A 26,103-nucleotide genomic window follows, 5' to 3' on the forward strand; every position below is an offset into this window, starting at 1 on the left:
CAAAAATGCATTTAGTCACTCAAAATGCAATTGTTACAACTCACCCAGCAGGCACGTTAACATGCCTGTTGACATGTGCACACAAATACTAAAAATGCATGCAATGTGATGCAGCCCAATAAAACATATGGCTGCCTTCCACATACATTCAATGAAATGGTAGAGCAGAGTGAAAAAAGAAGGAGCTTTGGAGCTGGATGAATGTGAGTTCAAAACTTTTTTTTTCTTTCTTTTAACAATGGTATGACCTGAAGCAACTTACCAGAAACCTCAGTTTCCTCACCTAAAAAAATGGTAATTACAATTCATACTTAGTTTATGATATTGTTTCAAGGTCATATAGGACAATGTATATAACAGAATGGTCTCATAAGCTACACATGATTAAAGATATTTATTGCAGAAATGCCAAGAATCTGAAATAGGAGGAGAGAGGGAGAGCCTAGTGCTGAGCTCACCTTCTTTATGGGATTTTACCAATGAAGTGAGTGGTCTCCTCTGTTTCTCACTTCCTTTAGGGCTTTTTTGCCTCTTATCAGCAAGACATTAACATTAGCTGGCTTTGCTCTGTCATGGACCTGTTTTCATTTTGCCTCAACAAATGACGCTCTGAGTGTGAATGCCATGTTTCTCTTGTATCTCCCCCCATCTCCCACCCATGACCCTAAATGCCGAGTACAGAGCTGAGAGACAGCATGTCCTAGGTGAAAAGTGGGAAAAAAGAATCAGATTTGTTTTCACCCCAAACCTCTTTCCATGTCCCTAATTCCCTGTCCTCTGCCTCTTTGAGCCTGGGTGGGTGAGATGGCCAACAGTGAAGGGCAAGGACAAAGAAGGGTACAGGGGTTACACTCTAGATCTGGTATAGATATTTTGGAATGGGGAACAAACAAAAAAAAATGCTCACCTCCTCATTTACCTGAAATACTGTCAGGTAAAGAAAAAGTAAGGTAAAGTGAAGAAATACAGATCTGAGAAGGATTAGAATGTGAGAATCATATTAACAACTATTTTGCACAGCATAGAGAGCTTTCCCCAGCTTTACCCTATTTCACCTCCACATCATCTCAGTGAGGCAGACTGCTAGCCCATTCCACAGATGGTAAAACTGAGGATGAGAGATGTGTAGCCATTTGTCTGAAATCACACAGCAGGGAAAACCAGATATGGGGCTCAAAACTGAGTCTTCCTCCTCCAAATCCAAGGTTCTTCCTGTTATGGGGGTCATTTCTCCATAGATCAAAGAAGAGGAATTCTGAGTCACGGGCCCATCTCAAACTCTGTTCCACTCTGATAATCCACCCACCAAGACAATCTAAGTGATGTGCACACAGGGCTGGTCACTTACTTATCAAGTTGTGTTCTTATGATTTGTAAACTTTTCTGTGTATATGCTATACTTCTTTTAAAAACACATTAAATGCAGTTTTAAAATCTACTGGAAAATCACTTTTCACTAAAAGTTTTTCTAACTTTTATTTTTAATATGTCTATCTGGTCATGTCTCTTCTCCCCCTAAAATCTTTTTGTGGCTCTCCACTACTCTCTGGACAGCTTTTACCACCCTGTACAATCTGACCCCTTGCCTGCCCCCTCAGCTCATCGTCCCCTACTTTGTGCAGGATGCATAAAGGCCAGGCTTTCTTTCCTCTGTTCCTTCTTTCTAGAACTCTGCTCCTTTGGTCACAACTCACTCCTATTCCCTCATCCTTCAGGCCTCAGGTAAGATAATCCTTCCTCCAGGAAGCCTTCCGTGACCACCATTTCACCAAGGTTGTAACCAAGACCCGCTAAACCCCCACAGTACCAGGGCCCAATTCCACCATAGCCCTACTATCCTGAGATGGAAATGCCTGTTTCTCTGTCCCCTTCTGCCAGTCTGTAAACTCCCTGAAGGAAGGGATTGTGCCTTGCTGTTTCTACTTCCCAGCACCCAGCTCAGCACTAGCTCAGCAAATGTTTCTGGATCAGAGAATGAATGAATCAACTCCCTACCCACCTTCTACAAGGGTTTGCTCTCCTCTTTACTTGAAACTCTGGTTCCTCACTTGTGTGTGCTCTGTCCCTTTGCCTAGTCTGGAATTTCTGGATGGCACTGTAGTGGGTTGAATTGTATACCCCCCAAAGAGGTGCCCATTCTGGAAAAGAGGAAACTGAGGCACAGGGAGGTAAGAAAACCTGCTTGAGATGTCACAATGAATAAGTGGTGGTGCTGGGGTTGGAGCCCTAGGCTGTCAGTGTTACATTTTCCTGCAGTAAGCTACCACTCCTTATGACAGGGAGAGAAACAGGGCAGGGAGGGTGAAGGGGAGGGAGAGACGGGCAGAGAAGGGTCATTCTGTGCTAGAAGACTACGTGTTTTTGTTTTCATTGTCTAGAAACAACTGGCTAGCACACCTCTAACTTTCAATTTGTTGCAGTGGGTGCTAAATTTAAATCTTGAATGATCTTTATCTGATCCATGTATGTCTATATAGGCGAAGTAAAGCTACCATAGTGATTCTAGACAACACTGCACTGTGGCACACAGTGAGAGCGTGAAAGCAGGCACGTCACTGTTACAGATGAAACAGTGTCAGTCCTGGAGACGTGCGTGTGAAAGGAGTGGGCCTCTAAATGGCCACAGAATCCTCCTCCCCTGCACTCCTCTCCTTGGTTTGGTTAAAACAAATACTAGTCAGTAAGGTATCCAAGCCTGGAATCATCTGAATCATCTATGTAGGCTCTTCCTTGTCATTTCATAGAGAGGTCACACACATTCGTGCATTCAGCTCTCAGAGTGATGAGAAGCCACTGGAGTGAGTGGCACAGAGAAGTAGCAAGGTCTGGTTCAGGTTATGGAAGAACACCCTGTGTAGAGAGTAAAACAGGGGGCCAGATGGAGGGAGAGAGGCCAGAGAGAAGTTTGCTGCAACAATCCAGGAGACAGGCAATCCTGGACACAGGGGCTGAGCCACAGTTGATCGAAACTGACCAAAAAAGAGAAACAAAGGGAAGTAGAGAAAAGGGGAGGGAAGGAAAGAAAAAGAGTTGGAAGGAGAAAATAAAAGTGGAGTGTGAGAGAAGAGAATGTTTTCTGTATCAAACAAGAACTCGGATCCTCAATTATTGAATGCAAGACTCTGAAATGGGAATACAGGAAATGGATACCTCCCGTGTGCTGACTGCTGTACTAGGTCTTCATGTGTCCCACCTCAACACAGAAAAATCATTTGAAGTTTGAGGTAGGAACAATGAGCCTCTATTTTATAGAGGAGTCATCTGAGGTCCAGAAAAGTTAAGTAATTTCTCCAAGGTCACACAGCCAATATGGGAGTGCTAGAATCAGAGTTGAGGGATTATCTAAACCCACAGCCTAACTTTTCTAAACCCCACGCTGGCTGCTACAGATTGGTGCACAGACATCTTCCTTGCCCTCAAAAACTTCCCTGACTTACAATAACCCCATGAGGTCAGAACTCTCATTGTTCCTATTTTTAGAAATGAGAAAACTGGTGGCTAGAGAGGTTAAGTGACCTGCCCAAGTCACAACAGCTCACAAGTGGCAGAGTCAAGATCAAACCCTGGTGTTTGATCTTCACCACCATTCTGTGTCACTATATAATGTAGTTGTTCTGAACATTAGTATAATATACTTTTAAACCTCATTTCAGATAAAAGGGTAAAAGGTAGGTAAGAAAGGAACCAAGTTATCCAAGTCTACTAGTATTCCAAGACTTCCTGAGAATACACACATACATAGTACACTTATTGACATACAGGCATACACATCTAGATATAGACACACCCATAAAGTACACACATACCCAGCATTCCAAAGCATTCCAAAGTCAATTACTTCCTAAATTAGGCTCTGTTATCTGGGTCTCTGGGGAAGGTAAGTCATTTAACCAATTATGATGAATTGCCAGAGCCATCCATCCATTCTCAAGAAGTACACAGATGTAGTCCTCAAATTACTTTTTAAAAAGTCAGCTAGACCTGGCTGGCGTAGCTCAGTGGATTGAGCGCGGGCTGGGAACCAAAGTGTCCCAGGTTCGATTCCCAGCCAGGGTACATTCCTGGGTTGCAGGCCAGAATCCCCAGCAACCGCACATTGATGTTTCTCTCTCTCTCTATCTCCCTCCCTTCCCTCTCTAAAAATAAATAAATAAAATCTTTAAAAAAAAAAAAGTCAACTAGAACCCCTTGTTAATATTTCCTTGAGAAAGGGGGTAGGAGTTGGAAGGTCGAAAAGGTCAAATATTCAACCCTCTGCATTAGAGGCTTCTTCCAAACACCCATGATTCCTAACTCCTTGCTTCTCAGGAAATGGGCCCCAATGGTGTGCAAGTCAATTCCAACATCAAGAAGAAAAAGACCTCTTGTTGAGAGGGACTGTGTTGTAGGGAAATGTGCCAAGACAAAATGTGTTCTCTGACAGCCTGAGTTCTAAGCCTGATTCTATGTTTTCCTAGCTATGTGACCCAAGCAGGTAACTGGGTTCTCATATAAACAATATGGGGATAATCTAATCCCTAATTCTGAGCTATCCTGAGGATTATAAAAGATGCCTTAAATAAAGTATCAGGCATACAGTTGATGCTTAGGGAGGGCAAAATCTTGACCTTTCCCCTATAAGGTGAAGAGTTGCTAACTTCCAACCAATAGAACTTATAATTAGTATCTTTGGCCACCACAGGAAGGAGATGTAAATTAAAAAAAAAAGGCAGTCAGATGTTTTCACGTGGAAAGGCAGGCCTAGGCATCATTACCACGTTGCTAGGTGTTGTTAAGCCACCCACCTAGCGGCAGAGTGGGCAGCAATTAATGTAATTAGTGCAGTGATGAGTGTCCTCTGCAATGATAAACAGCTCAGTCCTGCAGAACTTGACGGACCTGCTGCTTCCAGGAGCCCTTTGACCCTGAACATCCACTTGGGGAGTGGTAGTTTAGTGGAGGGAGACAGACTTTGAATCAGGTGGCACCAGAGGTAGATCCCATCTTTGCTAATTTCTAGCTGTGTGACTAAAGGCAGGCTATGTCACCTCTGAGCCTAGTTTCCTTATCTGTAAAATGGGGTTAATAATATCCCCACAGGGCAGCTATAGTTCTCTGTATCTTTATCACTGTCACCACCAAAGAAAACCACAAAGCAGGCCAGGGCTGAGCTGGGAAAACTGTGGAGCATCTAAGGGGACCCGAACACTGCCCAGACCTAGAGCTGGAGCAGCCCATTTCTCTTCCTCTGACTAAGTTCAGGGCACACACGCTGACCCAAGTGGCTTTAGGGAAATGACTAGAGTTTGGGACTCAAATGATATTGATTCCCTGGGGGCAGGAGGGAATTGGGGGAGAAAGACTCTTTGATTTGACTAATTATTTAAGATAATGTTAATGACATAATGACAACTGTTATCAGCAATACTACCACTTATATAAAACAAAAGTGTCACAGCAATCTGGCAGCTGGTAATAAAAGCACAAAACCTGCCTATAACTTAGAATCTAGAAATGCCATCTTAAGAATTTATACCCTCACAAAAGAAGACAAATAATCCAAAGGTTGTAATGTGTGTGAGTATGTATGTGTATGGTGAGGTTCTTGAGAATCATTAAGAACTCACTAAATTGTCCAAAAGTCTCTCAGTGCCCACCACCCAACAGTCACTGAGAGCCTCCTGGTATCAGGAATAAAGACACCGAGTGTCGGGAGTTACGTCACACACACACACACACACACACACACACACACACAATTCAGATTCATTGAAGGCTCTGAAAAGGTCTGTAAAGTGGATCAAAAGGGAGGTATCAACAAAGAAACCACTAAGCAAAACGAAAGCATAATTCCCGAGACTGACTGACAAGGGAGAGAACTATGTGGATTCTTGGAAACATGCATATGAAATGGTGTTCAATGAAAAGAAACAACAAAAAAAGCATCACAGGACTCAGAGAGTGTCAGAGCTAAAAGGACCCGGGGGACCATCCCGTTCAGCATTGCTCCACCCTTTCCACGGAGACCTTGTGGCAAGTGAGGTTCATATATCCTAACGATCTACAAGGAAAAATTAAATTCCGGGTAATAATAAAATTAGTATTAGCTAGCTGTCGCTCCACTACTTCTCTCTCACTTGAGAAAGCTTTCCAGTGTACCAGAGAGTTAGGCTGAAACCATTAAAAGAATAACCTTGTATCCACTCTAATTTGTTTAATAAAATGGGGATTAAGAGTCAACACTGCAGTTAATACCAGCAATCTGACCCAAGCCCCCATGCTACTGGTGGAGAAGCTGAGGCTCCAAGTGACCTTCCTTTGTCCTGCTACCACATACTTCTTGCTCACTTAGTATTCCTTGAGTGAGTCTTCATGAATGAGTAGGCAAATGAGATGAGTGGACCAAGGTCACCCACGGTATATGTGGCTGATAACATATACTGATTAAAACTTAGGGACTGGGAGTGAATTTAGACCATGGTACCTAGAAATGCATATTCATCATGTTACCATTTGTTAATTTGCTCAAGTGCACCGTGAGAAAGAAAACAATGGCCAGCAGACACAGCATTGTAGAGGACATCGCAATAATAGCCCAAAACATGGGGTTCTCGAACCCTCAGGCTATGGATAGTACCAGTGTCTAGTCTCTAGTGCTTAAAAGCCACAACTGACATCAAGTGACACTTTAACTGACCATCTAGGAACAAAGGATCTTTTAACAAAATTAGCGAAGGCGGAGTCCATAGGTGAATGTCCTCACCACCTGATCACTGGTGACGACTCTTTCCTGCCTTTTCTCTGCCTGGAATGCTGCTCCTGCACCTCGCTCCTCTCAGAATCAGTGCTTATATCCTTGGTATTGTAGCCCCCTTCGGACAGGCCCTTTCTGATCCTCCTCTTTGAGAAGGTCCCCACATTCATTCTTCTTCAAAAACAGAAGGGTATAAATTGTCTAGGTCTGCAGGTTCGATTTTCTCCTCACTTCCTGTCAGATAATGCTTACGTGTTCTACCAGCTACACCGCAGGAAAAACATAGTTCCCACCCAGTTCTTTTCACTCACAACATTTATCACATGTTGTGATTTTACGTAATTTATTTATTATCTATATACAGCCACCATAATACTAGTAATTACAATTAATATTTATTGGGCACTTCCTGGGTCAGGTAGTATTTCTAAGTACTTTACATATCAATTAATTTCACATTCACAGCAATCTGCTGAAATAGGTTCTATTATGAGTCTCATTTCACAGATGAGGAAATGGAGATTTAGAGTGGAATTTGTCCAAGTTCACATGCGAGTAAAGGACAGAGCCAGACATCAGATCTGAGTGATCTCGCTCCAGAGGTTAAGCGCTCAACCTCCAGGCAATCCCGAAGCATGGTGAAGACGGACGTCACATCTTTTTTGCCCACCAGTTTGTCCCCAAGGCCTTGTAGCACTAATGTCTGGCACAAAACAGGGGCTTAATGAACATTTGTTAGAAGGAAGGCAGAGAGGGAGGAAGGGAGGGAAGGAGGCAATGGGGCGCTGAGAAAGAGCACCACTAGCCCCATCATGACCTTCTTGTGGGTTAGGTAGGTTTGGAACCCAATGAGGAGTCCCCATTTCCTTTAGGAGCAACAGGGGTGCTGAGATAGAGCTGAATAAAATACTGTTCCTGTCCCTGGTAAGTATCTTATCCTCATCTCCAGGTGGTCCAGTGGTTCTGATGTCCTCAGGTAAGCCCAGGAACCCCCTCCCTGGGTCCTGGGCTCTTCCCTGCCTACAAAAGGAGATTCAATTATATACAACCATTTGACTCCAGGGCCCCTGTGGGGACTCTCAGAGCATGTCAATGAATATGAGCTCCTCACTCAAGGAGCTCACAGGCTAATGAGGAAGAGGAACCATGCAACCAAGGAGAGGAAGGGAGGTAGACCAGTCAGACTGGGAAGGGAAAGAAAGAAGGCACAGAGGGAGAGACTCATATCTCTGAATGAATTCTACCTCTGGAAGTCTCTGCTTGTTCTGCTCATGAAGCCTACAAATGCCCTCGCCCCATCCCCCGCCTACCATCTGCATAGGTGGACTGCTTTGCTGTAACACATGATACTGTGTTGTGATACATGTTACTGTAAGACAAGGTTAAGACTGGGAACTAGATGGAACAACATAACATGTAAATGGATTCATTTCACACTGATTTCTCCCAGGATGCTAACGTTTTGTTCCACTGAGGAGAACCAGCTGAGCAGAAACTATACTAACACAGTAGACTGTGCTTGACACAGAGGCATATAGCACTGGGGCTGCTGGACAAGAAGCCCTTTCATCTTTCTCCTCCTTCTGGGCTATTTGCTATTTGCCCTGTCCTAAAAGAGCTTATTGCAGGCCAAGGTCAGCCCCTACCTGTGTTCTGCCCAAGGCCACCCTGCCTGAGCTATAAAGCAATCTGAGATGGCTGCTATTTGTGCTGGGCTTGAAGATTCCCAGATGAAGCGAAGTGAAGGAACTGTTTGGGACTCCAGAAGTTTCTTCCAGGAACTCAATCCCCACTGGTTGTTGTAGCCAGAACTTATGGGGACTTATATTTCTGGCACTGGAACTCCAAATTGGGGGGGGCATGGTGTGGGGCCAGGACTCCTCACTCCAGAGATATCCCTCCTGATATTTTATCCACCACATGTGGATGTGGGACCAGCCTGTTCTGCATCTCCACCCCTCCTACTAGTCTGGATGGATGTGATTTCTTTAATTCTGTGGTTGTCACACTTCCATTCAACTCAATTTCTGATGGTTCTGAGTGATGGCTATTCCATAATTTAGTTGTAATTTTGATGTGGTTGTGCAAGGAGGTGAGCCTAGGTAGTACTTATGTCACCATCTTGACCAGAAGTCCAAACACGACTCTTAATCCTAACGAATAAATTCCTTAGTAAAACATTTTCTTTTTGTAAATGGAGTCCATGAGCTATATCAGCATATATTGTCCAAATTACCAAAAATAGAAAGGGAAGTACACGAGTGCCGTTTTTTAGGCAGCATTTTAAGGAATTTAATATGCAACTCTATTTCTGCATCTTTGCCATTTGATGTTTCTTTGCAGGACTCAAATGTAGTTGGTCTGAAAAGTGGTTGGGTTCCCTTAAAACAGAAAAAGCAGTAGAAGACAGAGTCTTAATACATTTTTAAAAAGAGTAATGGAAGTTTCAGAGCCTTCCATTATTTCCATTGGGAATCGTGAAAATTCCCAAATGATGCATATGCTTGAGAAACAATCTGTTATGCAGAGAAACAAAGTAAAAGGCCCTAGGCCCACTCAAGACACCTGGTTTCCATCCCATCTTTGGTCACTAGCTCACTATCACTCAGGCAAGTGACAGCGGGGAGGGGCACACTGTCCCTATCACAGAAATGAAGAAATTTTGATTTCCATAACCATTCTCCAGTGATAGGAGACATACGCAATCAAGAATGACTCTAATTGCCAAAAGTAGCTATCATGTAACTCAGGAGACACCTGCCTACCACAGGCACCAAAATCCTTCCAGGTCTGACAGTCTGTGATTTCATGATTTAAGTTCCTTGGATTGCGGATGACCACACAAGTAGCAGTGATGTATACAGAGAACCATTAAACAGTCTCTAGATTATGCTTAGAATGTCACACCACAGGCAGCATAAGCCAAGCTACTATAAACACCTACCTAGGTACTCTGGTTAATTAAATGTCCATGTTACTATCACTGTGCTCATTATGATTGTAGATATGGAGTTGGTATTTTTAAGAAGTGTATAATGAGACTTTGGAATACATTGCACACAATTTAAACTATCCCTGGTACATGTTGTCATTTCTTCACTTTACTGTTAACTGAGAGAGCAATGAATGCTTACTTTATTGCAGTAGATTACTGTACACAAAATATTCCTTTCCACGATCCCCATGACTTCCCAGCTCACTGATATTGGACTCAGCCATGTGACTGGCTTCCGCTAATAGAATGTGGGCAAAAATGACAACATACCAGTGTGAACCCTTGGCCTTAAAAAGTCTCAAGTGTTTCCATTTGCCACATCCTCTGTTAAGAGAAGAACACATGCCTGGTAGCCTCTGCCTCCCTAGTATGGGTTCTGTTCTAGAATGAGACACATAGAGCAGACCCAACTTTAACCCTCAGCCCCACTTCTTCAGGTTGCACATGAACACAAGCCACACTGCACTAACGTCAGCGGTGTCAGGAAAAGCCATCATCACTGTGTAGAAAGTTGCAGGGAAGGAAAACCCAATGGAGGGGAATGAAGACTGAGTGGGGGTGCCCTGGGAAGACTACGCCACCTCAGCTGACCTGCAGACTGCTAAGCAGGAAGTAAAATACTTGACATTGTGTAGCACTCAGGTTTTGTGGAGGTTTCTTTCACAATAAAAGCCAATTAATCTAGCTATTATGATAAGCAAAATTTTACAGATATCATATATTTTTAAAAGTGAATAAAATCTTTCTAATCATATCCCCAAATAAGATAGCTGATAATGGCCATTTGGTATGTAACTTTCTTCTCTCTCTGGGTTTTCCAAGGATTAAACAATCAAATGCATATAATAAGCATTTAGCACAGTGACGGGCATATGATGTAAGCACTCATTAAACATTAGCTCTTTTTATTAATATTTTAGTGCAAACAAATATACTCAGAGATAGGTTTTTAATTTGTGCAAAAATAATGCCATGCTACAAACACTACAACTTGCTTTCTTCACATAACACTGTATCGTGGGCATCTCTGTAGGGCAACCCATCTTCTTAAGGGCAATTAATTCATCTTTTTAAATGTCTACACGATATCCCATGGTTTGAATATACCAAAATGTATTTTACCTACTTCCATTTGTAGAAAAGGAAACTGAGACTCAGAATGTTGAGAAGGTGTTTGTCAAAGGTTTTGCTGCCCTGTGACACACTTGAGCAATCAAAGGTAAGTGGAAATGACATGTGAGCAAACTTTAAGACCTGTCCCACGGTGTTGTTGCCTCTCTCACCTGTGACACACACCAACAATCTCAGACAGGGATTGCTCCTTCAGTCTGGGTCTCAGAGCAAAGAGCTAAGGCCTGAATCAGGATGAAAATGTAACATGCACATGAAATAAACTCATGTTCTTTTAAGCCTCTGAGAGTTGAGGGGCACTTTGTTGCTATAACATAAATCAGAGAATGCTGATACAGTGTTTCAAGACTTTCAAGCATTTAGGTGTTTACTGCAAATGTTCATCATCAATGGTTTGGCCAAGCACCAACTTGCTAGTCAATCAAAATGTGGGTTGACAAAATAATGGGAAACAATCTCCTTCCCTAATTACCCTTTTCAAAATTATCAGTAGCCCTCTCTCTTACTGCAAAATCACTAGGCAAAGGACGAAACAGCAGCGACAAAACGAGACCTCTAATGGCATAGTCCAGTAGGTTGAGCACCATCCTTTGTATGTGGGAAGCATCTTGGGCAGGTCAGGAGAACATTAACCCTATTTTTCCAGGTTGCAAATACATACACATGAACTCTCAACGCAACTTTAACATCACTAGTTCCAAGAATAACCATCATCACTGCTTAGGAAACTGCAAGGAAGGCAGGCACAATGGAGAGAAAGTAGACTGAATGTTACCTCACCAATAGTCACAACTAATAAAAAAATCATTTTGATTTTTTAAGTGTAATACATGTTTATTGTAAAAGTTCTAAAACAGAAGCATGAGGAGGAGATTGGAAACTACTCAAATACCACAGTGTTGACACCTTGATGGTTAATCAGCAGTATCTTCCTAGGTAAATGCACACACATATTATTATACAAGCTCTTCTATATGCATTTATTAAGTATACAAGGCCTGCTGTATACATTTCTTAAGTGTGTGCACACATATTACAAGGTCCTTCTCTTGTGCTCATCCTCTCCACTCTTCCTCCCCACCTTACCTTTTGGTCCTTCCAAACACACCCCATACTCATGCCCCATATTCAGACCTTTGTACATACCGTTCTTCTTTCTAGAACACTCTTACTCCACTGTCTCCTCTTCTTCTAGCTACTCCTAGTCATCCTCAAGATCTCAATTTACTCATTGTCTACTTAGAAGGTAATTCTCTGACCACTACCCTTGTCAGATGTCCCTTCTCTGTGTACCCAGAACATCTTGTCCTTCCTTCTCACATTGCATTATCATACTTGACTAGTCTTGACTTTTTATTTTCCTTGCTATACCCCAACATGTAGACAAGTACTGTAGCTTTTTTTCACCAATGTTTACCAGTGGCTGGCACACAGTAAATGCTCAAAACTTGTTGAATAAATGAATAACATATTTAACAATATATGCTACCTTTATTTCTCCAGAAATCCCCAAAGCACATGTCACTTCTCAATAAATGTCCCCTGAAAGATTAAATACAGAAAGGATACAAGACATGGGAACACGTCTCATGAAGCTTGTGAATTTTAGACAGAAAGAGAACACAAACAACAGGAAGCATCGGGGTGTGATTAAGTGCTATGTCCTTTACTTCTGCCTCCTCCAGTAATTCTCTCCAAACAGGAAAAAGGAGAATAAAACTCCCTAACTTCAGTTCCACATTTATTCCCTCATTGAGGGTTTCCTGTAGCACCAGCTGGAATAAGAAGACACTAGCAGCTCTAACATATATAATCCGAAATTTCAGTGATTCGACACAGTGTAGTTGATTTCTCACTCAGGCAAAACCCAATGAGAACGTTCCTGTCAGAGGGCAATCTTCCACATGGTCATTCAGAGACGCAGGCTCCTTCCATTTGTGGTTCTGCCCTCCTCTATGCCTCCTACTTTTAACCAGGAGATGGGGAAAGATGGTTTTATGAGCCAATCCTATAAGTAGCACTCTTTACATTCACCCCCTTTGCACTGGCTAAAACTCAGCCAAGTGGCTGCACCCAGTTACAAAGGATGCCAGAAGATGTAGTTTAGCTGGAGGCACAGGAGGAAAAAGAAAAAGAGTTTGGTGAACACTTTATAGTTCTTCCATGACAAACGGTGAGTGAGTATCTAGTTCTAAGTGATCCCAAGTACAGGGAATCTTGATTTGTGGATACTGAAAACACTTGTTGTTTTGATAGAAGAATGTCTAACACTGGACTTGAGAGTAAAAAAAGGATCAATTCCACAATTGAGAAACCACTAATGGTGATAACCACTCCCAGGCAAATTCTAAAAGACAATATTTAAAAATGGCTTTTATAAACTTTGAAAATGAAGTGGTGATTATTACAAGTTATTGTGGACTCCCTCAGAATCATCATAACTAACCAAGCATAGTGCCCAGCACACCATAGACAATAAATATGTAGTGAGTGGATGAACTTCAATTCTACTTTTAAGGCAACTATCCCACTGATAAAAATTTTTAACAATGTAACTGCAGAAAGTTCTTCCGTAAATATAGCAATTTTCCCTTCTAACTTCTAACCATTACCCTCACTCTGACCTCAAAAACTACAGAATAAGTGAACTCCCATGTGACAGTTGCACAACTATTTGGAGATTTCTACATATGCTCCCACAGTCTTTCATTTTTCCCTCTAGGTAAATATTCCCAGTTCCTTCCTTTCTTCTCTATGGGACATAGTTGCAGGCTTCCCACCACGTGGCCTATCTTCTCTTGGATTGGTCAAAATTGTTCTCCACAGGTCATGTCCACAGTGTTTCCAACACAGTCCAACCAGCTGCATTAACTAGATATATCACTCCCCAGCTCTGAGTATGTAAGCAGTGAGGATGCTGCCAAAGCCATTCCTGCATTGGGGAAAGGACAGAACTGGGAAGATGCCTTCTAAGGACCCTTGCCACCTTATGATCCCACACAAGTTTTGGGAAATTCTGACTACTGAAAAGACATCACCATAAGGATAATAATGTGTACAATTCCACATTCCTCCCTAACACAAACCTAGTCTGAGCATACTCACCAACAACTCAATTTACTTACTTTCTTGTATTTCAGTTTTCTTCCTTTCTGCCTCTTTACTCCAGTTGAAATGTAGACACATATATCCAAGCTGACAATCTGAAAAAAGGAGGAGGGGATAGGAAGAAAATGAATCATTCCAAAATTGGAAACCACTCTCAAGCAAATGAGAACTAATTTCGTTCACAGTTAATCCAAGGGAAGGGCTTCCAAAGAAGCTCTAATGTATAAGACAGACTTATTGAACACCCTCTATGTGCCAAGCATTGTACTAAATTCTGTGGATACAGTGAAGACAAAAAGATATGCTTATCCTGCCCTTTTGATGCTTGGCCTCTGGTGAGCAAGACCTAACTAAAAAAATAAATAAATAAATAATGACAACATGAAGAAATATGGAATAACAAATGAAGATAGATTCTTTTGTGATGAGGAAATCTCCATTTCCCTGGCTTAAGGTTTCCATGAAGGGGCAATTGCTAGAGCAACCCTCTTGTCCACTCTCTCTGTCCCTTATTTACCTCCATGGGAAAAGGGTTCGCTGATGGCTGAGTTCAGAAGAAAGACCCAGTGTGCCCATTTCAGCCAGCTGCCCTCTTTTCGGAATCAAGTTGTTCACAGGATGTACACCCTCACTGTCCACTTGGAAGACATGTGCCACTGCCCCACCTGTGCCAGGGACTGGTAGTTAAGTTTAATACAGGGTGAAGCATTAGCAAATCCACTGTGGCCTCATATCTGCCATGCCCTCCAATCTATCCTACATCAAAATGGCATTGCAATTTCCATTCATCTGCTTCCTGTATCTAACTTTCAGTGGGTCCTGGGAAGGAAAGGAGGTATTTATCACCCTCCTGAAATCCCAATGCTATGAAGAAAAACGACTGGGACTTGTGAGAAAGTTTAAGGGGTGGGGGGGGATCCGATTTAAAGGGGGGAGGTATTGGGAATGCAGTCTGAAAAAAAAAAAAGGCCTCTTTAACTGTAATTTAAGCTAACATCCAAAGAAATGAAAATTGACCAAGGAACAGGGAAGAAGTGGGAGAGCTCACATAAAGGTCCTTAGGCAAGAAACAGTTTGTCTGTTTGCAGAACCAAAGAAGTCCAGTGTGGGAGTCACTAGGGCCATCACCAAATACCTCCAGCTCTCTGCCTTCCAAGCAAATAGGATTGCACTTCCTGGTCTCCTTGTGGCAGGGCGGGGCCTTGAGACTTCTTTTAGGCAGTGAATCCAGAGAGGTGACGTGTGACATTCTGTGGCAAAGGTGAGGGGAAAATAAGGATGTGTGTTTATACAAGGGTAGTACCTGAAATACCTTGTATCTATTCTTGTGTTTTGTAATTATTTGTTACAGAAAATGTCTTGTACCATAATATGTTCGAAATAAATGCTAAAATTCCTTTATAATATAAAAAACAAGTATCTGATGTAAATAAATTAAAAATTGATTTAAAAATTTAAATGAAAGATTTTTTTCTAAAAGTTTGGGCCAAAGACATGGGTGCGCATTACAGGTGGGAGCACATTATACACGGCAAAATACAGGTAACCACATCTGGCTAAGACCCTTCAAAGCTCTCCTTCTTTCTAGTTCAATTGATACCTGTAATGATCCTGAAAGAAGGTGGTCTACCAGGGAAAGACAATGTAATCAGAATCCCTACCAATCCTTATTGAACATGGAGAAAGTGAAAGAAATAAAATGTTTCTGCCCTGAATCACTGGGCTTAAAATTGTTTTTTACTAAGGTATAACCTAGGCTACCCGGACTGATACAGCCATAGCCAGTGTAGAGTAAATGAGAAGTACTAGCTATTTCAAACTGGTGAGGTAGGATATAGCCCAGATCATGTGAGATCTTATAGGCAAGACAAAGAATTTGGGTTTTATCCCAAATCCAACAGGATGACTTAAGGAGGTTTCAGCAGGGCAGTTTGAAATGTTCCAACTTCTATGTATTAAAACAAGGTACCGTTGCTATTTAACTATTAAAACACCCCCCTTAATTCAACTATAGAAATGGCTGTTTTTTAAAAAAAAAAAATCATCAACAAGCATTTATTGAGTACCTTCTATCCTTCCATGTGCCAAGCATTGCATTAAGCACAATAGATATAAAAATAAATAAGACACATTTCCTGGATTTGGAGTCAGGAATGTAAGAAGACATTTACAAGAACACATGAGAAACATTCTTTGTTCCAGGTATGTATCCAGTTTGGTGAGAGCCAAAGAAGGTAATAAGCATTTGAGGGGAAGGGTAGGAGATGTGGTAATAGAAAGCTTCAGAAGAAGCAATTATTTGAGCTGGGTGTTGAAGGGTGAGTAGGAGTTTGCCAGGTAGCGTTTTGATTAGGGACAAAAGTAAATGGAAAGGCAGGAAAATATTAAGAGGAATAGACAATGTTTAGGGTGGCCAAGACTCATAGGAATGGGTGGAATGTGCTGTTGCAGGGTGTGGTAAACTGTATTCCTCTCGGCAAATACTTGCTGCTCCTCCCCACTGACATCAGGTTTGGCCATGTGAACTGTTCTCAGCAGAAGCTTTAAGTACCATGCTCTTTCCCCTCTGTCATGATAACCAGCAATGTTTCAGAAAGGATCCAAGAGTAAAGATGAAGTGTGTGAAGCAGAGACACAGCCAACCCATAATGGGTGTATACTATGAATGAGAAATAATTCTGTGGTTGTCATCCAGTAAGATTTTTGGATCGCTACCATAGCTTAACCTCACCTATACAGAGGCAAGCGTTTCCAGCTCTTGACTTTCAGGAACATAGTAGGATTGCACTTTCCTGAAGCCTGTAAAACATGGTCATGTGACTAGTTTTGACCAATAATATACAAGCATAAGTAATGTTTCTTATTTCAGGGAGGAAGCTTTTAAAGCCAATGTGAATTCACCATGCTTTCTCCCCCACTGAAGTAATTGGGATGACTGTGGAAGCATACATCAAGATGAAATCTTCTTCACACTTAGCTTCTGAGTGAGTACATTGAGCAGAACCCCTTTGACTTTGAACATGTAGTATGAGCAAGAAATAAGAGTTCTGGGGTTTTTTTTGGTTAAGTTACTAAGATTTTAGGATTATTATGGTGGCAAACTTATCATACCTTGACTGATACAATAAGTGGCACCTAGACATTGGGTAATGTAATAACAAAAATCAAATTAAACATTTGTTTAGGTGACAGTAACTAAGAACCCTGTTATTAGAAGCTAAAAGGATACTGATCTATTTGGTGAATATAACACCTGTGATCATTTAGAAGGCATATTATGAAACTATTGAACCGAATGAGACTATAAAACAAAGCGTTAGTAGCATGTGTTGGTGGCTGTTGGATGCATTTGGAAACTTATTACAAAAAAAAACACAAATTAATTCAGAGAAGACATGGCCAGTTTGCAAGCAGGAATGAAAGAAAGTAGGGATAATCTAGACATTCAGAGATTTGTAGGTTTAGAAAAGGCTACCGTTGCTCAATCTCAACAAATAATACAGTTAAGAAATGTTTTCAGCAATAAAAAGTCCAGGTAAAATCATCCTTGAAGTACAGATCGAGTCAAGGGCATGGCCTCAGCACCTCTGGATAAGTTAAGGTGCCACACAGCACATGCTTTCAATTGGACAAAATGGCTCTGGAAAAGGGAGGAGAAGTGTGACTCTCACACCATAGCCCAATAAGTGGAAAGCACTGAAAACCAAGTTGAGGGGTGGGGAGTAAACAAATGAGAGACAGAAAGATCAATAGGCATGAGAACAAGAAAGCCAAGAAATATGGCAGACCATAGGCCTACGTCCAGAAAAAGGCTGGCTGTGGCTGTTGGGAATGGAATGGCTGAAAGCAAATAGATAAGAAACACACATTTATGTGAGAGTTCTACTGCCTGGATTAAAGGAGACTGTACTGGAGACTTAATATCACTCTGTAGCCCTCCCCCCAATTTTTAAAAGCTTATTTAAAAACATATTTCCTACGACTGCTTTAGATACAGAAGAGGAAGTATCGCTCAGAGACAAAGCCAGGGACCATGGAAAGCAATGCATGGGGCAGCTACACTCGGGGAGCAGAACCAGGGGCTGAGTGGGGTGTTGAACAGGGGGGTCCTCAACAGGTCTGCTCCTTGAACTAGTGTCTACTGTGGTCAACCGTTCCTTCACCTCCCAAACAGCGTGTCCATGGCAGTAATCCTGTCTCTGTCCTGACATCTTGCCTTTAGATGAAGAGTCACATCTGGAGCTGATATAGGGTCTACTACACATCACCCAGAACCCAGAAAGCAAGCTTGATGTTACTAGAGGGGTCTGTAGAGTTGTCCCCCCTGAGAAAAGAATGAGAGAATTCTGCTTGTGGAAGGACACTAAGCCAAACATTTGGTGAACAGAAAGGGACACTGTTAGAATTGTTGATGTTGTCCCACAAATCTTCCTGGCTCTCTCAGTGCAAGACACTTGGCAGGGTTACAGAGATTCAAAGTTAGACATGGCCATGTGACTGACTTTGGCCAATGATACACCAGCAGAGTGCAGTGTGTCACTTCCAGGTAGATGCTCTGAGAGCCAGTGAATAATTTCGTGCCTTCCCTCTGGCCCCACCCCACCCTTAGCCAAGACAGTAATAAGAAGCAGGCTTTAAGATGAAATTTTCTTTAACTGGAACCCTCAAGTGACCACAGTGAACAGGACTGCCCTGCAGATCCACAGTGAGCACACAGCATTAGCAAGAAATAAGCTCCCCTGAGGTAAGTCACTGAGGTCTTGGGGTTGTTCCTTAGGGCAGCATAGCCCAGCCTTTCCTGATGGATACTGGAGATGAGAGAGAGAGAGAGACGAGGCCTGAGAGAAGGAGCTGGACTGTAAAAGGCCCCTTTTCCTAGGCAAAGGTGTCTGAACTCTCTCCTGATGGTAAGGGGAAGCCAATGAAGGCGTCCAAGCAGAGGCGTTAACATAAACAGATCTGTTATTTTTTGGATGAAATATGCTATTTCTCAACATAAGGAGAAAATCAGCCTACTAAACCACATAAGGCAGCAAGGAACACGCAGAACCCTTAAGCAAAAAATATATATTTATACGAAGTCCTAAGTCTTGAATTTTCTAAATATGGGAGCTCTGAAAGGAGTTACAAAGGATCAGGCAAGGCAGATTTCTTCTTTACCACCATCCAAGCTCTATTTCCTCTGCAGACAATATATTACAAGAAAGTCTCCCAGAGCAGAGAAGATACAAGGGAATGTAACACACACCTGAGATCAATTTTCAGCTACCTGTGTGGCCTAAGCAAGATATTTAAGGCCTAGTTCCTCACATGTTAAATCCACCTAACAATATAAGTAGCTCTAGATGGTTGTGAAAGAAATTGCACATTTAAATTGCTCAGGCAAACGCCTAGTTGATAGTAGACGTTTAATACATGAAATTTAATTTAATTACTCTCATTATAAACATTATTAAGAACACCAGTTCCCTGATTAAAAAGAAAGTGATTTCGGGCAACAGTATAGAGAACGTTCCCTCCTTGAGGAAAGTAACTGGATCTTGTCATCGCTATATCTCTACCCCACCCCTGCCCCCCAACCCAGACACTATCTGGCCCACAGTATCCACTCAGTTTTCCTCTGCTGCAAGAAAAGGAAAGGTGAGTGCCTGGAGCGAGGAAATGCCAAGATTTCCCTGCCCGCCCCCGCCCCGCGCTTTTGGGCTGTTGAATCTCTCTCAAAGCCACAAAGACCTTAAAACTCTGGGCTCTGAACCTAAGGTTGAGTTCCCTTAAGTTCTGAAGCTAAAAAGCCAGAATTAGATCCTAGGAATGGTACAGAAACTGCTGCCGGTCCAAATTCAAGCCCGTCTTAGGCCTTCTGCCTGGGGAAAGAGCTGACTTCTGACCCTCTTTCCTCCCGCACCCTTCTCCCCTCATTGCTCCTCACAGGCATATGTACACCTGTTTCTACCAAGTCACATTCATATCCTAGCATTCCATCAAGGCTCTGGGAAACTCAGGAAAGGGGGGTGTTTGGCGATCTAGCCCTGAAAGTGATGATGCTACACTATCTCAGCACTTTGAGGTGGTTCCCCGCCCCCCCACCGGTCCCCCCTGCAGATAAAGGAACTGAAGCTCAGAGAAGCTTGGGGATTTGCTCACTTCACACCATGACAGCGTTGGCTACGACAGAACCCACGATGCCCGACTTCAGTCTTCTTTCCACCGTACATTTTTGTCGCTAAGGCGTGCGGGATGGGGGGAGGCTAAAACAACCACCCTAGAACAGGAACCACTTATATGTGTCTAGCGCTTCCTAGAGGCTACACAGGATATGGGCCCAGCACCTGGCCAAGGGCGAAGAGATTTTAAATTCTACTTCCATCCGATTCCTCGCTGCGTGACTTTCGGCAAGTGTCCGCCGCTCTCGGACTTGTTTTCCCGAAAGCAAATAAGAGAGGGAGGAGTGTGAGCGTGAGCACGTTCGTTCGCCTTAAGTGTGGTGTGCGTGTTCTTGTTATGCGGGGGCAGGGAGTAGACAATCGCCGGGGTTCCCCAAGTTTCGGATTCCCTAAACGCTGGTTCTCAACTGGACGCTGAGTTGCCTCCTAATTCCACTCCCTATTATATAAAGGGGAAAACAAACCCTCCGAGACGGAGCTGTGACCCCACACTTTCTCCCGTGGCCCGGAGGGTGAAGTAAGGGTGAGGCAGGGACTCAGAGCTGAGCACCCAGTTTCCAGCAAGGCAAATCGCTGGGCTTCTAGGGTGCAGCCAGACAGCGGGACGGACGGTCTCTCGTGAACTTGACCAGGAAAAAAACTTCCTAGTGTCCTCAACGTGGGGCACAGACTCTCGCGAGACTGCCCCTAACTTAAGCCCACTTTCGCCTCCACTGGGAACTTAACAGAGCCACCTTAAGGGCGGCGTCCCGCCCCCCGGAAGTGAGGGGGGGTAAGGACTCCACCGCTCGACCTCCCCGCCCTGCGCAGCGGCAAACTGCCCGTAGGTGACTTCGCGCTCCAACAAAGTGGGGAAAATACCACCCGCCCCCGCACCTTCGGTCCCAGACACTTGGCAGGGTTCCCCAGCTTTCCGGGTTCCCGCAGCCTCTGCATTCCCGCCCGGAGCCCCGAACTTGAGACGGCCTCTGTCAAAGGTTGCTAGCGCCCGCGTCTGCCGGGCTCGCAGTAGCCACCGTCACTAGACAGTCAAACCCCAAGACGTCAGCCCACAATGCACCGGGCGGGTCGGGAAAGACGCGCCGGGGAGGGGGAGGCGAAGAGCGGGGCGCGAGTCGCGCGGGAGGGTGAAGGGGAGGAGGAGAAAGAAGGGCCCAACTGTAGGAGGGCAGCAGAGCATTACCTCATCCCGTGAGCCTCCGCGGGTCGGGAGAGGAATCTTCTAGGGTGGGGTCTCCATGGCGACGGGCGGGCCCGCCCCCTTGAGAGCGACGCGAGCCAATGCGAAGGCCTTGGGGTGACATCATGGGCTATTTTTAGGGGTTGACTGGTAGCAGATAAGTGTTGAGCTCGAGCTGGATAAGGGCTCAGAGTTGCACTGAGTGTAGCTGAAGCAGCGAGGTGCGAGTGGAGGTGCGCGGATTCTGGGAGACAGGCAAACACAGTCAGGACCACGTAGAGTCCGAACCGCAAATCCTACTTTCTTTATTATTTTCTCAACAACTGCCCAGAACTAGCGTCTGTGGCTCCCGGACTGGTGTTTTGGGGAGCGTCCGAAGAGCCCCTTCTCCAGCCACCCCCAGAAGGAGCGCCCCGCTGCTAGGGGGCTGCTGACAGCGCGGAGAGCGGTGACTGTCGCCCGGAGAAGTCCAGCGAGCCGCAGCAGCGGCAAAGAAGTTTCCTGACCAGGGGGACAAGTAGCCCCTGGGTCCCGGAGCGAACTTTTGCAAAGCTTTTCTCCGCCCGAAGCTGCCGGAGCGGCGATAAAGGAAAGCAGGAGGCGGAGAGGAGATCGAGAGGGGACGAGCGCTCAGCTTCGTTCGCCCCGGTTGCTGAACTTGGGCGAGCCGCGGCCGCCCCCTCCCTCTCTCAGCGGAGGAGGGAACAGGCGTCGGAGTCCGGGCGGCGGAGACCCGCCAGCGGCCGGCCACTGCAGTGACCGCGCTGAGTGCCGCCTCCGAGAGAGCCACTGTCGCCGGGTAGCGAGTTCCCGGGTTCAAAGGAGCCGCTGCGCGGAGGAGCGCTCAGTGAGTGACCGCGACTTTTCAAAGCCGGCAGCGCGCGCGAGCGGACAAGAGTGCTGGCGGCGTCTTAACCCCGCGTTCCCTGGAGCGAACTGGTGAGGAGGGCGCAAGGGGGAGGACAGCCAGCGGGTGCGCGAGCTCTTAGAGAAACTTTCCTTGCCAAAGGCCCGGGGAGGCGCGGGTGTACCCCGTTTCCCAGCGCCCTGTTGCGGCCCCCAAACTTCTGCGCGCTGCCCAAACTAACCCCACGTGAAGTGACGGGTTGTTCTATGACTGCAAAGATGGAAACGACCTTCTACGACGATGCCCTCAACGCTTCGTTCCTTCAGTCCGAGAGCGGCGCCTACGGCTACAGTAACCCCAAGATCCTGAAACAGAGCATGACCCTGAACCTAGCTGATCCGGTCGGCAGCCTGAAGCCGCACCTCCGGGCCAAGAACTCAGACCTCCTCACCTCGCCCGATGTGGGGCTGCTCAAACTGGCGTCGCCGGAGCTGGAGCGGCTGATCATTCAGTCTAGCAACGGGCACATCACCACCACACCTACCCCCACCCAGTTCCTGTGCCCCAAGAACGTGACTGACGAGCAGGAGGGCTTTGCTGAGGGCTTCGTGCGCGCGCTGGCAGAACTACACAGCCAGAACACGCTACCCAGCGTCACGTCCGCGGCGCAGCCGGTCAGCGGGGCAGGCATGGTGGCTCCGGCTGTGGCTTCGGTGGCGGGAGGCAGCGGTAGCGGCGGCTTCAGCGCCAGCTTGCACAGCGAGCCGCCGGTCTACGCCAACCTCAGCAACTTCAACCCGGGAGCGCTGAGCAGCGGCGGCGGGGCGCCCTCCTACGGCGCTGCTGGCCTGGCCTTTCCCGCGCAGCCCCAACAGCCTCAGCAGCAGCCACCGCAGCCGCCGCACCACTTGCCCCAGCAGATCCCGGTGCAGCACCCGCGGCTGCAGGCCCTGAAGGAGGAGCCGCAGACAGTGCCCGAAATGCCCGGGGAGACACCGCCCCTGTCCCCTATCGACATGGAGTCCCAAGAGCGGATCAAGGCGGAGAGGAAGCGCATGAGGAACCGCATCGCCGCCTCCAAGTGCCGGAAAAGGAAGCTGGAGAGAATCGCCCGACTGGAGGAAAAAGTGAAAACCTTGAAAGCGCAAAACTCGGAGCTGGCGTCTACAGCCAACATGCTTAGGGAACAGGTGGCACAGCTTAAACAGAAAGTCATGAACCACGTTAATAGTGGGTGCCAACTCATGCTAACGCAGCAGTTGCAAACGTTTTGAGGAGAGACTGTCGGGGGCTGAGGGGCAACAGAGAAAAAATAACAACACAGAGACAGACTTGAGAACTTGACAAGTTGCGAGAGAAAGAGAGTAAAGAAGTGTCCGAGGACTAAAGCCAAGGGTATCCAAGTTGGACTGGGTTGCGTCCTGACGGCGCCCCCAGTGTGCACCAGTGGGAAGGACTTGGCGCGCCCTCCTTTGGGCATGGAGCCAGGGAGCGGCTGCCTGCGGGCTGCCCCGCTTTGCGGACTGGCTGTCCCAGCGCTAACAAAACGTTAGACTTTTCTTTAACATTGACCAAGAACTGCATGGACCTAACTTTCGATCTCATTCAGTATTAAAAGGGGGGAGGGGGAGGGGTTACAAACTGCAATAGAGACTGTAGATTGCTTCTGTAGTACTCTTTAAGAATACAAAGGGGGGAGGGGTCGGGGAGGGGCCGCGGGAGGGAGGTTTGTGAGAGTGAAGCTGAGGCTACACATGAACTCTTTCTGGCCTGCCTTCCTTAACTATGTATGTACATATATATATTTTTTAATTTGATGAAAGCTGATTACTGTCAATAAACAGCTTCATGCCTTTGTAAGTTATTTCATGTTTGTTTGTTTGGGTGTCCTGCCCAGTGTTGTTTGTAAATAAGAGATTTGGAGCCTCTGAGTTTACCATTTGTAATAAAGTATATAATTTTTTTATGTTTTGTTTCTGAAAATTCCAGAAAGGATATTTAAGAAAATAAAATATTGAAAAAGTATCCCTCCCCCAACCTCTTTTCTGCATTATCTCTAGATTTTCTATCTAGGTGGAGTTGAAGGAGTTAAGAGGGTCAATTAGAATTACTCTCAGTGCTGCTCACTGTCAAGCAGTAAAAACTGTTCTCTACTGGACTTGAGGAGTAACTGGCTGTTCTTTACGAAGTCATACTCTTACTTACAAAGAATAGTATGGCCTTTCAGGAGGCTGAGGGAAGGGAGGTTGTGGTGAAGAGGGACAGCCCACTGGGAAGTCAAACATTTTAAAGTTTGGATTATATCAAGTGGCATGTGCTGTGACCATTTATAATGTTAGTAGAAATTTAACAATAGATGCTTATTCTCAAAGCAGGAATTGTGGCAGATTTTTGCAAAAGATGTATCCTTCCAATTTGGAATCTTCACTTTAACAATTCCTAGATTAAAAAGATGGTCTTTGCTTATGAATATTTATAACAGCATTCTTGTCACAATAAACGTATTCAAATACCAGTAACAGATCTTGAATTGCTTTCCCTTTACTACTTTTTTTCTTTCCAAGCCCTATATCAAAGCTTTTCTTTTCAGCTGGAGGGGTTAATTAATGTCACTGACATCTGAAGTTACTCAGTACTTAAGCAGAGAATTTAGTAGGAGTTAACACAGAAGTTGTGATGTGGATGAAACAGTTTAATTCATGTTTCTTCCTCTCTCTGTCTCTCCCTCTCTCAAATAAACACCTACACCTAGATAAGGTACCAGTATAGCAGTTTCCCAGTTTAGATTTTTCTATAATTTATTTCTTAAGTTTGTTTCTAAAATAACCTGTTTAAGTAATTATTTTAGAGTCTATCTCAAAAGATGGTCATCTAAATACTATGGAGAACATTCCTAAGGGAAAACATGAACACCAACACAATGATTACATGTGTAAATCAAGCCTTAACTCTAGGGAAATGGCAAACTTAAATTCTTTCTACAGATATAACTTAGGAGATCAACAAGGCAGTACTCGACAAGGGAGCAATTTTTGCGTAGTTGCTTTTCATCCCAAGAGCCAGTGTGATTATCAAGCAACAAAAGCAATTTGATATCCAGGAATATTTATTTCACAAACCACTAATTGGGGTAGGGCTGTTTGCTCATTAGCAGTACTCTAATACCCAACAGGTCTGGGAATACTAATATCCTGCCTGTGGCTATAAGTCCACAGACACAAAGAATTTCTCCGTGGTATATCCAGGAGTGGAAGAGACTGGACAGGCTTGTTAGCTATCAGGTCCACTCCACTGTTAGTAACACTTTTTTAACAAAGGGTTACTGGGAGCAGGGCCGAGTTTGCCAAGCAGTGAATTTGCCGATGTCAGCAACCCGGAAGGTGAGTTGATTTTGACCATATGTAGGAATAGTCAGCAGAGGGACAATAAAGCACTTTGGGGTGGGGCTCTGTGGAAGCTAAACAAGAGCCAACTAGAAAAAATAAGCAGGCTGGAGAATTAATTACCTGCAAAGGTAGACTAAGCCCAGACAACAGTGCAGTACAGAAAAGCCACACCACTCCCCCATTTGCTTTAGACTCCAATTGGGGAGGGGGGGGGGGAGCCTGAAACTCAGGCTTATCTCCATACTTGTTGGTTTCAAATAGAAAGAAAGTAATTGTGGTACAGGAAAATAACTAATGATCTGCAAACTTCGGAGACAAAATCAGCTAATTACTTGTAGACACTCAAAGGTTAATTTTATTTTGGCATTCAATGAGTTATTGTCTGGGTAACACTAATAGTTGGAGAAAATGAAATTAGTAGCACATAAAGCCATTTATCCTCTTTTAATTTGTTTTATATATGAATAGTTCAATTAGGGATTTTTAACTCCTTGTGTCCATTGGAGCAGAGGGTTCATGAACTCTATGAAAATGCCTATAAACTTCAATGTGTGTTTCT

General features: G+C 44.6%; 2 protein-coding genes across 10 annotated transcripts in view; one reads left to right on the forward strand and one right to left on the reverse strand.

The window, feature by feature from the left end:
* Positions 1 to 21,345, reverse strand: part of LOC123830321 — a 118,242-nt gene extending 96,897 nt beyond the window's left edge. For 3 of the 9 annotated variants that reach the window (XM_045856491.1, XM_045856474.1, XM_045856429.1), the window contains exons 1-3: positions 20,112 to 20,239; positions 15,016 to 15,217; positions 13,985 to 14,062 (exon numbers count right to left, since the gene is read on the reverse strand). In XM_045856491.1, coding sequence (XP_045712447.1) covers positions 13,985 to 14,062; positions 15,016 to 15,217; positions 20,112 to 20,182 — 351 coding nt within the window. In that variant the 5' untranslated portion in view covers positions 20,183 to 20,239. Of the gene's footprint in view, positions 1 to 13,984; positions 14,063 to 15,015; positions 15,218 to 20,111; positions 20,240 to 21,007; positions 21,148 to 21,314 lie in introns of those variants that run through there. The other 6 variants (XR_006787748.1, XM_045856464.1, XM_045856439.1 and 3 more) reach the window with 6 other exon arrangements.
* Positions 21,346 to 21,478: 133 nt separating this feature from the next.
* Positions 21,479 to 24,022, forward strand: JUN (Jun proto-oncogene, AP-1 transcription factor subunit). Its single transcript, XM_045858290.1, has one exon. It carries the CDS (start codon positions 22,425 to 22,427, stop codon positions 23,430 to 23,432), a length of 1,008 nt encoding a protein of 335 aa, XP_045714246.1. The 5' UTR covers positions 21,479 to 22,424; the 3' UTR covers positions 23,433 to 24,022.
* The last annotated feature ends 2,081 nt before the right edge of the window (positions 24,023 to 26,103 follow it).

The sequence above is a fragment of the Phyllostomus hastatus genome, unplaced genomic scaffold, assembly GCF_019186645.2.
Source record: "Phyllostomus hastatus isolate PE091 unplaced genomic scaffold, TTU_PhHast_1.1 phas_contig_147, whole genome shotgun sequence".
NCBI lineage: Eukaryota > Metazoa > Chordata > Mammalia > Chiroptera > Phyllostomidae > Phyllostomus > Phyllostomus hastatus.